Consider the following 12,466-nt stretch of genomic DNA (forward strand, 5'->3'; position numbering starts at 1 on the left):
CAAGTCTAGAGGAGGGTGACAAAGGTGATCAGAGGGGTGGAGCACCTCTCTTACGAGCTGGGAGTATGGAGAAGAGAAGGTTCCAGAGACAGCCTACAAGAGAGACAGGGACTTTTTATAAGGACATGTAGGACAACGGGTGATGGCTTTAAACTGAAAGAGACTAGGTTTAGATTAAAAAGAAGGTTTTTTACAATGAGTGTGGTAGAAAATTGGAACAGGTTGCCCAAAGAGGTAGTGGATGCCCCTTCCCTGGAAACATTCAAGTTCAGGTCAGACAGGGCTCTGAGCAACCTGATCTAGTAGAAGGTGAACCTGCTTTAGTAGGTGTACCTGCTTAGTGCAGGAGGGCTGGACCTTTAAAACATCCCTTCAAACTCGAACTATCCTATTTGCAATAAATACAAAAAAAGTCATCAGCTTTTATTCTGGATAAGTATAAATTCTTAAAATAATACTACAGTGATTCACCACTATTTTTCAGGCTATGTAGGTAATAAATTGTTATTTATTCTAAGTCTGAAAAACAAAATCCCCAAAACCTCAACAGCATTTAACAGCGGATTTTGAGCAGTTGCTTCCAAGTTTGCAAGCTGTCTGCACATAACTTAGAAAATGCTAAGATGTACAACCTAGGTATTATTTTGCGCGACACAGAAAAGGCACAGTTCTTTTGATAGGTAGGAGTACCTGCTTTTGAGAATATTTTATACTTAATTCTAAAATAAGGAAACCTAATACAGCTTACCAAAGAGTCATTCATGTGGTATCTAAGGCAGCTGACGTAAATCTATGTGAGGTTAATGTATATGTAACACAAAATATTAAAAGTGCAATGGGTAGCTTAACAGTGCTTTTGCATTTTAACAGCTTTGAATGTCTGTGTTGTTAGAAGTTTTACCATAGCTGAATTTATTCAAAACTAATTTTAGGATATTTCTATGTTAAACATGCTTCTTAAATATTAAACATGTTTAACCTAAGTTATTGACATTTACATCTAACCGTAATCTCCACTTCTAGGTCTTGGCGTGGCATCTTGACTTTCATCTCGCAAAAGTAGAGATTTCGGGGCATGGGTGCACAGACTGCAGGAGAAAGGGAGACACTTACCCAGAGTGTGGCTGCAGCTGCGGCAGGGCTCAGCCAGGCTGACAGCCGCCTGCTGCAGCTCGGCCCGGGGCGGCGTGGGAGGCGGGTTGGGGTTCTTCCAGCCATTGCATTTACAGGATTCCTCAGCCTGAAATCAAAGCAAAGGGATATCGATCAACACTGTAAAACACAGGAACTTGATGATAGCGTGTTATTTCAAAAGCCATAAAAAGAAATACAAGTTGTTGTTTGTTGGGGTTTTTTTAATTACAAGACGCTTTTTTGGGGGGGAAGGGGATTGATGTTGAGGGGATGGGGACTTGGGGTGTTTTGCTGTTGTTTTGCCCGGGTTTGCATTTTTATCGACCACATTACTGGCCCTTGAAATAGTCAGAAACAGAATAGTACCCCAAACAGAGATATTAACACAGTTATGGTAAACAGAATACACACACAAACCCTGACTAATTCCTTTACAGAAAGCCCTCACTCAAGTGAAAGAAGTTTTCAAACACTGACTGGTATATCAACAGGTACAGATCCTACCACTGAGACAGTTTTAATGATTTAAACACAAACAGGTTACCTAGCAGGAAACACATTAATCACTGCCTCATCAGCTACACCGGCAACAAGGAATCATGCAACTGAAACCAAGCCCATGACAACCCAAGCAAGGGTTAACCAATGCTGAAATAACAAAACAATAACTGCACTACTGGAGAATGCTGTTCAAGGTAAGGCTTGGCCACAAAGGCAAAAGATGTCAAAGACACTTCCACTGTAACCTTCCGCTTTCCCTGGAAAGTTTGTTTACATTCACTGAGTGTGAAACATCAGCAACAGACTGCAGCTAAAAGGGAAGATCATGAAGGGAGAGGTTGTGACTTTGGTAATCATATCTCAAATCACTCAGAAGTTCAAAGCTCGGATTCCAGTTATCCAAAGAACAGCTTTAGAAGAGGGAATTTCCTTCTGCATATCCAAAAGATCTTATTTATTTTGATGGCAAAGCACTTCTAACATCATTCACGCTCCTATTTGAAGATCTAATTGGAAGGAAAGTTGCTTTTCTACTGTTCAGAGATATCTGTGCACTGGGTTGTAAAAAGATACTCAGGAAATTGCACTGCCAAGACCTCAGTGAGGAAAGTATGCCAAGTGCTGCATAATATTTATGGCTGAAACAATCTTAGTAGGAAAAATTGTGATGTTAATATATCCAGCACCCATGTCATTTTTCAAAAGCGATTCTGCATACATTTAATGCAACCTATTTCAGGAATCTATTTCATTTTCCTATTAAGTTTCCAAATCCCACACTACCTAAGGAAGAAGAACCCAGGAGAAGCAGAAGGGATCATAGCATGACAGCTCCTAACACTGACAGCTTTGTAGATGGCTGGTAAATTGTTCTTCTAAACTAATTTTAATATTCAGCAACCTGAGCACCAAGAAAACTGCTGCCTGCAGTTTGCTGAGCACCACATGATATTTTTACCATCTCTAGCACTTAAGCATTTATCCAGCTGGGCTCTTGGCCCTGAGTGCCATGCCCTTCTGCCTGCACCCAGGGCAGTCTGGCAGGTACTAAGGGCCATGAGTGGCATTTTCAACAGCCAGAGCCACCAAGATGACTCAGAAATTAACCTGTAAGTGCCCAGCAAAACCACATCGACATATTTCCCTTGAAAAAAGAACAATCTGCAGTGCTTGAACCTCCTGGCTCTCCAAACTCACTGTATGGGTGCAGACCACCTGCCACCCCATGTATTCAGGGAGGTTTCAGAACGAAATGAGGGGAAGAATAGAACATTTGTTTTTTAAGTCTCATAAAATGCAAACTGAAAAGACTTAGAAAAAGAACATAAACTTCACCCATCATGTTTTCTATGACTAATATGATTGGCAGAGAACTGAAGGCAGTCCAATGCTATTTTAGCATTTATCTATTTTATTTAGCTATTTATCTCTTACAGTTTCACGGGCATTGAGCCAGTTTTACTTTTGTTTGCCATCCAGCCCTACAGCAACTCTTAAAATTTAATTACTAGAGAGATCAGTGATTAAGTGATACCTGTGTACCACAGATTGCCCTAGTGCAAGAACTTTGGACATCTGCAAGATGACTTGAAACACCATTTTCAATTAGCACCTCAAGCTAGACAAAACTGAGGCCAAATAAACTTTACACGTTTGTTTTGTGGGAAAGGCAACGTTGCCATGAAAGTTTTTGCATTGAAAACAATGATAGAGAAACTGCTAGAAAAAAAAGTCTGAAAGTGAGATTATTGCCAAAGAAAATAAAAGACAATTGTGAAGGAGCTCTCAAACAAAAAATGATTGAATATTATTCTAGGGAAGTAAGATTTGTTCCTTCCCATGCAGCTGTCCAGACAAATGTTTAACACTCTAAATTAGTGACATAATATAATGCTTATTATTAATTGTCTTAAATCATGCCACAACGAAACGTGTCCTCAAACAAGGCACAAGCTTTTTAAGAATTTTTTCTTTGAGTGGAGGCAGTATTTCACAGAAACTCACCAAACAATGTTTACTATCAAGGCAAAAAACTATAAACAGCGAGTAACTACACAAACTTTAGTGTCACACAATAATTAGCAGCAAAGCTGCAAACAGATACACGAATAGTGATAACAGCTTAGTTAAACTGCCAAAAATAAATATCAACCCACCCACAGAAGAATAAAAACAGTGTGTTCAACGGCAAATTTTTCTGCCCTCGTTGGTATTTCCTCGCCAGATCTTTTTGCAGCAGCTGTTAATTTGTATTGTTCAAATTATTTCAGAGACCTTTCTCAAACAACCACCAGGGTGTTTGTTTTTTTTTAATCTCTCTACAAAACACCAGAATCAGAACAGAAATGTTCTGTTAACCAAGGGGAAACAGAACCCAAAAAGGTCCTCTTTAAAACTTAGCTTTCACTGTAGCTGTTGACAGTGCAAGTATTTTGCAGTGAATATGCAATGTGCATTCCTCAATGGCTTAAACTGCTGAGTTGTTTTAAATCCTCCACAGCATTTTGTTCATTCAGACCTTTCTTTGACTATCTTTAGCTTTTTCCTTTATTGCTTTTTTTTAATGTCACTCATCTGCTTTTCATTAAAAAATAAAGTATGACTTCACCTCCTCAAAAACTCAATTTCAGATCAAAACAGTTTTGAGGATAGGAAGGAAAAAAGCATTTGAACTAGCATATCTAGTCCTTAAAGCCTTTTTTCTGGGACATTTGCAGAGCTTTAATAAATCCACTGGAGAAAGCTAGGGATGACTTCTGCCTTACCAAGGCCTTCAGCATAATGACTGTCATCTTTATAGGCCCAGGGATCATGACCACTGCACCCTCATTGGTGGTTTTTAATAAAATTGGGTGAGTGCAATATAATAAAACACAACAGCTACACAACTGTTGCCTGTACTCTCCCTCCAAAAAAAACCCCAACCACAAAAACAAACAAACGGGTAAAAATTATGTACATTTTGCAATGCAAATGTAATATAATTGAAATATAAGTGAATTATAATTTCAATCTGGTTTGGGGGTTTTTTTGCCTTTTTTTTTTTAATCCTTCCATGTTCAGTTGAGTGCTACAAGGTGGGAAATCAAACCGTCCAGTAGCCCTAGGCAGGGAAATCTACAGGACTAGGTAAACTAGAGTTATCATTTCCTTTAGAATATTGAATATATTGATATATACTGAATATAAATGGACAGTGAAAAAATACAGCACATTTTACACACCTTGCTAGTATTTTCATTTAGAAAGGAAACACATGAATGTTACAACATTGCACATCTTAGCTCCTTTTAAGTGGATTCCAGGTGTCCAAATAATAAAGAATAAATGAAGAATGTTACAGTAACTTATGGATTTAAACATTCCTCCCCTTTTCAGACAGTGAAATGAGCCTAAGAACATGGAAACTTCAAGCTAACTTAATTATGAAGTAAAATACCCAACAGTTTTAAGACTGAGTTTCAAATAGCTGTTGTATTGGACTTTTCTTTCCAACTCAAAATCATACAGGTTGCCCTGCTTGGTAACTGAGATTCAAAGCAGACTCAACATATTATACACACAGTATTACAGATCTTTTTTATTTCCAGCAAGTATAATTACTCTAGAAAAAAATACTCATCCTCCCAACACAAAAGCCATGTAAAACACCCTATAAGCTTTTTCCTGCAAGCAACAAGCTCAAAGGGACGATTTCAAAGAACTCCACACAAATGATAACAAATACATTGATGAACTTAAAATAAATTTTTTTCCCACTCAAATGTCCAGTACTCAGCAACCAGACAGCTAGACACTGCTTGGAGAGCCACTCATACATATCAGTAAATTAGCTGACCCATTTATCTTTAAAAATACAAAATAATCAGTTCAATGGGCAGCTCTAAGGACATGCTCTTCATTTACTGATCAATCCAATTATTTCATTCCATGTATTTTACAGTTTTACTTAGAGAAGAAAATTAGGCTACCCTATATAGCTTTTATTAATAATAGGCACCCTGTTTCTACCTTGTAAAGTTAATAGTAAATTTCCTATTTAATTTAATGGAAGATGCTTTAATTGGGCCTGTAAGACACTGTAAAACAGATTTGCCCCAGCACAAAAATGATTACAAGAAAGTTTTAGATGTCTCGTATGCCTCCTATACACTTCTGCAGAAAATAATCTAAATACACATTTCAAGCTGAGCTTCAAGGAGCTCTATACAGAGCCCAGCAGGAACATGGTCAAGTCTGCCTCATCTTAATCTGCCTTTTAAAAATCAGGAAAAAAAACTTTCCTTATGAAAAGGTGGTACAAGTTTACCTTATGAACTCATGTGTGGGAAAATTCCATAGAGGTCACTCAAGTGGGAAGAAGTGCTTCTAGCAAGGGTCAGCAGATGGTCTGGAGCCTGGGACCCAGAGTTTACTCAGATCTGTGGCTCACCTGCTGCAGGTCTTTGGCCATGTCATCTCATCACAACCCTTCTCTGTCTACTTTGCTTATCTAAAGCACAAAGTCTTTCTTCAAGGAGGTATTATTACCTGTTACTTGTGCAAATGCCTCAGGCTACTGGGTTATAGTTATATTTATAAACACCCAGGCATTACCGTAAGATACATAAAATGAGAAATAAACAACTTTACAGAAAACTTAGTGTACTAAAATAGTACATATTTCACCTTGTTTGTAAAAAAAAACTCCCAGGGAGACTGGAGAGAGAGTTGTACTTTCATATACTGTAAAGCAATAGGGAAAAAAACTGCAGAGGAGTTTACTTTCGACATCTTCATTAAATATATGTATGTGTGTAAGTCACACAGTGCTGCTTTTATATAAAGTGCTGCAAGTTCGCATGCCTAATGCTCAATTTCACACTGAACAAAAACAAAATGATGTATGCAGCCATTCATACGTGCACAGATATTGCAAGTGCCAAATACGAAATCCCTCACAGCACACAGCGCTACTGTGCACCCCCAAAAGTCAAGAAAACTGTGCCAACTTCTAATATCTTGTTTAGAATGCCACCCTCCTCCTTGAAACCTGGGCCTTTTAAGAAGGTTTTTTCTACTCAAAAGAACCTGTCCTGTCACTTCCATCCAGACTTTCTGTCACAGGGGAACAAGTCAAGTGGAGCAGCCCAACACCTACAACTCTCTTCTGCAGTTCTTTTATCAAGAAAAAGAAGCAAACCCCACATTTGTCTAGCCTTGGTAACAGCTGCCTAAACTTCAGTCTCATTCTGCTCAGGATACATGCATGCTGAACATGTCTTTCCCATGGCTTTGTCCATGTTTCCTATGAAGAAAAGGAGTAGCCTGTAAAAGGAACCCTCTTGAAGAAGGAGGTCCCTCACTTGGGGACCAAGCACCCTACTCCAGAGAAGTGCCTTTCACTCTCTTCTGCTCGATCTTTCTGCTATCACCAGTGAGACTCACCTTCTGCATGGTCACTGACCTCTCGACCTTCATCCCTAGTAAACAGATGCTCCCTGTCTCTGTTACTCTCAACATCTCTGAAATTAGGCTCCTAATAAATTCTGCATGCTGAATCTTGCAATGAAATTTATGTGGGAGAAGGTGACTGACACTAAGGACACCATTACATATTTTAGCACTCCAACTTGTACAAGATCCACGTATGGTCACTACTTGAATGAACACAGACATCCCCAGCGGAGATGGCATAAGTCTTTGCCTTCTCTTACTGGCCTGCATTCACACACAGAAACACAAAACAAATGGAAGAGAAGTTGCAACTCAAAGTAAGAAAAAGTTCAAAGTTACACTGCACTGCTACAGTTTCTGGCAAACCACTAATGTTACAAGCCAATAAATGTCATTCTGGAGCACCTGCCAGGTCTTCCGGAAGGAAAATAAAACATTCTTCCATCCTGCTCCATCCTTCCCCCTTTATCCCATAGGAGAAACTGTGTGGTTAGTTTACAAGGAGCTTCCCATCTGCCCACTTGTTTCTGTTATGAGACCTGAAAGCAAGGTGCCTGCCACTGAATTACTGAAGAGAAGTCAAATACCAAAGGTAGAGTTTGCATTCTAATCTTAATACAAAACAGTGTTTAGTGCTGGTGCTGTGCCTACATCCTAGCAAGAGGAAGAGGCCCTGGTGTGCTCCCAGACATGGGTCCTGTTCCATTCATCACTGGAATGCCAATGGAACATGCATCCAGGACTTGTCGTGGATGAGGGCCAGCAAGGACACCCCAGCAGAAGACTGACAGTACGAGTGGTCCCCAATCTGCACTCCAGCACCAGAGTCCTGTGAGAGGAAAAGAGGGGCTGACAGCAAGCCACAGCGGGCCCTCCTCCCGTCTGAAATGGTATGTCTCCCTGACAACAAGGCACTGTGACAGCACATATGTGAGGCCAGTGAGTCCCCAAAAAAGCAAAGGGTTTGGGAAGAGACAAGGCTGCCTGCACTTCTTTATAGCACAGTCACCTCTGTGGGGCAAAGCACTACAGGAGAAAGCTTTTATCCTCAAAAACATCATCTGGAGACACATCAGAGGAAGAAAAAAAGCACCAATCAAGGAAGAAAAAAGCAATTCAAGCACACACGCATTTCTCTAGCAGCCCATGAAAAATTTACCCACTCCACAACCAGCTACGTTTAACAGCAAGTCTTAGTAACGTTAAAATATAGGGGTGCAAAGGAGACTCAACACTGGGAAAGCTTCAATTCATGGCACCCAGTCTGCAATGAGGGCCACAAGGTTCAAGTACACAAACTGCTGACACCAGTGTAATCTTGCAATGTCCCAGCTATGTGCCAAAGCTGAAGCGTAGGTGGCTGCACATTTGGAAACAGCTAAGAAATTGCAATATGTGTAATTTGCCCTCCTAGGACAGCATTGTGGCATGCCTTCAGCATATAGTTAAAGCTCCTCACACCACCACAGGACTACAGAGCCATACAGTGATGTTTCCTCTTGTATGTTAGCATTTAGTTTGGCCTTTCACTTAACATCTGCATGCGGAAGAGAACAGAGAAAATAAGACGCACATTTCTCACAAACAGCTATTCTTCAACTCTGAAAGCACTACTAGAGGATTTGACATCAGCACTGCCAATCTCAACATGTCAGCCCTCCCGTGCATCCAGGAATTGCCCTGACAGCAGCAGTGCAGTCTGTGTCCTGAGCTCCCTGGTCCTCTCCTGCACCCCGCACGTGCGCACAGGCGACAATGCCCGCGGTCACTGAGCTCCGGAGGCGGGAGCGACAGCTCTCACCGCGCTCTACAGTAAACAGGCGAGTCCTGTTTCTCTCACCAAGAGGAAAATCGCAGGTGGACATAAAGTGCTTGTGGAGGGAAACCCAGGGCAGCTCTCCTGAATGCGAGTGCCGGGCAGACAACGGCGAAGAGACCCCCACTAGGGCAGGAGCTCGCTGTCCACCCGGTCACCACACACCGGGCACCGGCCCGGCGCTACGTGACCGCCAGGGACACAACTTTCCCAAGCGCGGAGGCCGCGCCCCTCGGCTCCTCTTCCAGAGCGGTGGCGACGGTGCCATTCTCGGATCGGGGCAGCGGGTCCTGCGGGGTCAACAGCTCTGCGATGCGGGGCCGCAGCAGCCCCCGCCCGGGGCCGTCCCCCCCCGGTATGTCCCCGCTCCCCGCTGAGGTGTTTACGGGGGGTGCTGCGGCAGCCCTGTTAATTAACCCCGCGCTTACCGCCGGCCCGGGAGCTGCCCCGCCCGCCACCGCCTCCCTCGGAAGGACGGACGGACGGAGGGAGGGACAGGCAGACAGACGGGCAGCAGGGAGTTGGCACTACCCGTGTCGGGTGCGCGTGTGTTTTGTTTTTGCGACCGCCAGCCGGAAAGCTCCAGTGGGAGAAGGATCCGCCGGCACCGCCAGAGCCGCCACTTCCGCGGGCAGCGCCGGGCGGCAGCGGGGCCGCCTCCCGCGCCCGGCGCGGCGGGGCACGGCCCTTCCCCGCCACCTCCCTCCTTCCTCTCCCGTCAATCCCCACCCTCCGTGGGCGGGTGGGCGCCCGTGGCCGCCCGGCCGGGTACCTTGCAGGCGGAGTAGACGCCCAGCTTCTCCAGCTTTTTGGCCCGCGGCGCGGCGCGCAGCTGCGCCTTCTTCCCCGCGGTGCGCGCCGAGCCGGGCCCCCCGGGGCTCTCGGCGGCGCCGCGGACCGGCCCCCCGGCGGTCACCGCCGCGGAGGCCGGGGAGCCCTGCTGCGGCCCGCCCGCCGCCCCGGCCCCGGCGCCGCCAGGCTCCGCCATGCCCGCGGCGCGGCGGCAGCCGCCCGTCCGGCCAGCCGGCGCGGTGCGGGGCGACCGGCCTTAGACCCTCCCCTTCGCCGCTCCGCCGCCGCCGGCTGCTCCCCGGGGGGGGGCAGGAGGAGGGACCCGCCGCTCCGCGGGCGGCTCCTGCCCCGCCGGCGGCGGTGGCGGGGGGGCCGGCGCTCGCCTCCCGCCGCTGCGCACCGCAAGGGCGCGCCCGCCTCCCTGCGCGGGGGCTGCGCGGGGCGGGCGGCGCCCCCGCGGGAAGGGCGGCGGCGGTGGCGGTACCCGCTGGGTGCGGGAGCCGCTACGGAGCCATCCAGGCCCTCCGGGAGGCTGCGCGCAAAGTTGCCCCAGAAAGAGGCGGCATCGCTGGCGGTGTCGAGCGGTCCCCAGCCCCGGTGAGCCCGTGGTGCAGCCGCCGCAGCCTCTGTGGCCCCTCGAAGTGCCGCTACTTTGTTTGCCTTAACCATTGCGTTTCCACATTGTGCACTTTGAGGCCGCCTTTAAAGGGTCCTGTCCTTCTTTTTTCCCCTCCCCAGATGATTTCTAATTCAATAGATAAACATGGGTCAGTTTGAAATACCGGATAATTCAAAAACTCTCAGCTCAGCTCCTCGTGTCATGGTTCTGGGGCTTGATTTTTTTTTTTTTCATTTTTTTTTCTTTGTATCCGGAAACAAGTGTTGACAGCAGGTCAGTTTATGTCTTCAAGTGATTGCCTTTTAATTGAAAGGTAAAATTACGCAAATGAGAGAGAGTAATAGAGACTGTACTCCATATACAAGAGCCAAGTGCATTGAGTTTAAGGCGGTTCTGCCCCGTTGCACGTATGTAAAAACGTGGTTGAGCCGTGAGAAACCACAAATGGCAATTCTGTAGAACAGCACCGCGGTTTAAAAGGTTGGGATTGAGGCTGGGCGCTTGCGTAGGATCTACGACTCTTTGATGTGTAAACCTAAAGTAGTAGCATGAGTTTGGAAGGGAATCTCAGCGTAGAGACCTCTCGCAGGCACAGGGCCTTGCCACCTTGCATGGGGCAAGCAAAGATGACTCCAGACTTGAGCGAAGTTAGTTGTAGCATTTAAAGGTGGAAGGGGTGCGGGGTTGTGACAAAACCCTTTCCCTTCCTCTTCTCAGCTTCTGGAGATAGGTTTATACGGCGAGTTTGCACTTTCATTAAACGATAGGGAAAAAATGGAATGAAGTGCTACAATATTTCATGAAATGGGGGGGAGGGAGTTATGTTGTTTTCCTTTATTTAGTTATGTAATATTTTTATTTTGTTGAGGTCCTAAAATCAATAGTGTTGATGCGGGTGGGGGTCGGGACCTGCTCGCCGGCCTCCACTACGGGCTCCTTGGAGCCGGGGTACCCCGGGGAGCCCTCGGCAGAGGTCGAGACTGGCTTCGGGCTTCCCAGCAGCTGTGACAGCGACCCGTAAGATGGCTGCTGCCATCCCCGCTGCTTTAAGACGGACTGTTTAAGGTGGAGGAGCCGCTGCCCTTGGCGATTACTGCCCCAAGCTTGACAGCAAATCAAACGTGATAAAAAAAAATCCAGTTTCTCTGAAATTTAAGAATTATCCTTGTAATTTTTTTAAGTGTCCGAATCATGTTGTAAAAGAACAAATAGCCGCTGTATGGTAGCAGCTACCTAAGAAGTTCTTTGCATTTTTTTATGTTGTTCAGGTTTCTACTTTCGGAGTTGAAAATGAAACTGTTCTGCTTAGTTTCACTTTCAGCTTTCCCACGACTCCTCCTCGGCAGCAAATGTTATGAGCAAAGAGCGCATCTGTAACAATACTCTGGCTCCGATGGACCACTTAATACCCACGCCTGAACATACACTCCTGTTTTTTCTGGGAGTTGCTGTAGCCTTTAAATCTCCTCTGACGTTTTTTGTTTGTTTGTTTGTTTTCCCCCCCAAATTATCAGCTTCTCCTTTAACCAGTTAATTAATGATATTTAACCCAGCATTAAGTTTGCACACTTGCATATAATAAATTATAAATTTTGATGCTGAAAATACCTTTACTGTTTTCACACAGGTGAGTAACTCCACTGATGTTCATTAAGGCAACTTGCAGGCATTTATGTCTGAAGCTACACAGGTGAATAACCTTATTCTTTCACCTCATTCATTCTTCAGGGTCCTTAGAAGCCTGAAAACTTTATTGCTTCCATTAAAGTAGAATTAAATATGAAAGTTGTTAGGAAGCAGATACTGACTTTGGTTTAAATGCCTCAATGTTTCTTTACATTTTATGGTGTGTTTATGAGGGTCTAATGGAAAAAACACTGCAGTAATGCACACAGTAAGGCACTGGTTGGTATAAAGGCAAAAAAATACTTTTTCTGCAGTTCCTTCTTGAATCCTCCAGAGCATGGCTGTGTCTCTTTTTTTTTTCCATTATACCTTGTTGCTCACCAGATAACCAGAACAGTAAGTCTACCAGTCTGTGACTACACATACAGTTACTATAGTAACATTTATAAACACTAATGTCACTACACATGCAGAACTGCTGCCTGCTAGGAGCAGCTTAGAAAGAAATCACTCTTTAGCTGCATATAGGTAAATATTTTTCT

General features: G+C 44.8%; 1 protein-coding gene and 1 long non-coding RNA gene across 3 annotated transcripts in view; one reads left to right on the plus strand and one right to left on the minus strand.

The window, feature by feature from the left end:
• The window catches only part of KAT2B (lysine acetyltransferase 2B), a 40,430-nt gene extending 30,540 nt beyond the window's left edge, over positions 1-9,890 (minus strand). For both annotated transcript variants that reach the window (XM_064673262.1, XM_064673251.1), the window contains exons 1-2: positions 9,660-9,890; positions 1,114-1,240 (exon numbers count right to left, since the gene is read on the minus strand). In XM_064673262.1, the coding sequence (XP_064529332.1) occupies positions 1,114-1,240; positions 9,660-9,875 (343 nt within the window). In that variant the 5' untranslated portion in view covers positions 9,876-9,890. The remainder of the gene's footprint in view (positions 1-1,113; positions 1,241-9,659) is intronic.
• A 2,156-nt stretch (positions 9,891-12,046) lies between these two features.
• The window catches only part of LOC135423267 (uncharacterized), a 28,706-nt gene continuing 28,286 nt past the window's right edge, over positions 12,047-12,466 (plus strand). The window contains exon 1 of the long non-coding RNA XR_010434760.1: positions 12,047-12,452. This is a non-coding gene — a long non-coding RNA (uncharacterized LOC135423267). The remainder of the gene's footprint in view (positions 12,453-12,466) is intronic.

Source organism: Pseudopipra pipra, chromosome 1 (assembly GCF_036250125.1).
Source record: "Pseudopipra pipra isolate bDixPip1 chromosome 1, bDixPip1.hap1, whole genome shotgun sequence".
In the NCBI taxonomy this organism is placed as follows: Eukaryota; Metazoa; Chordata; class Aves; order Passeriformes; family Pipridae; genus Pseudopipra; species Pseudopipra pipra.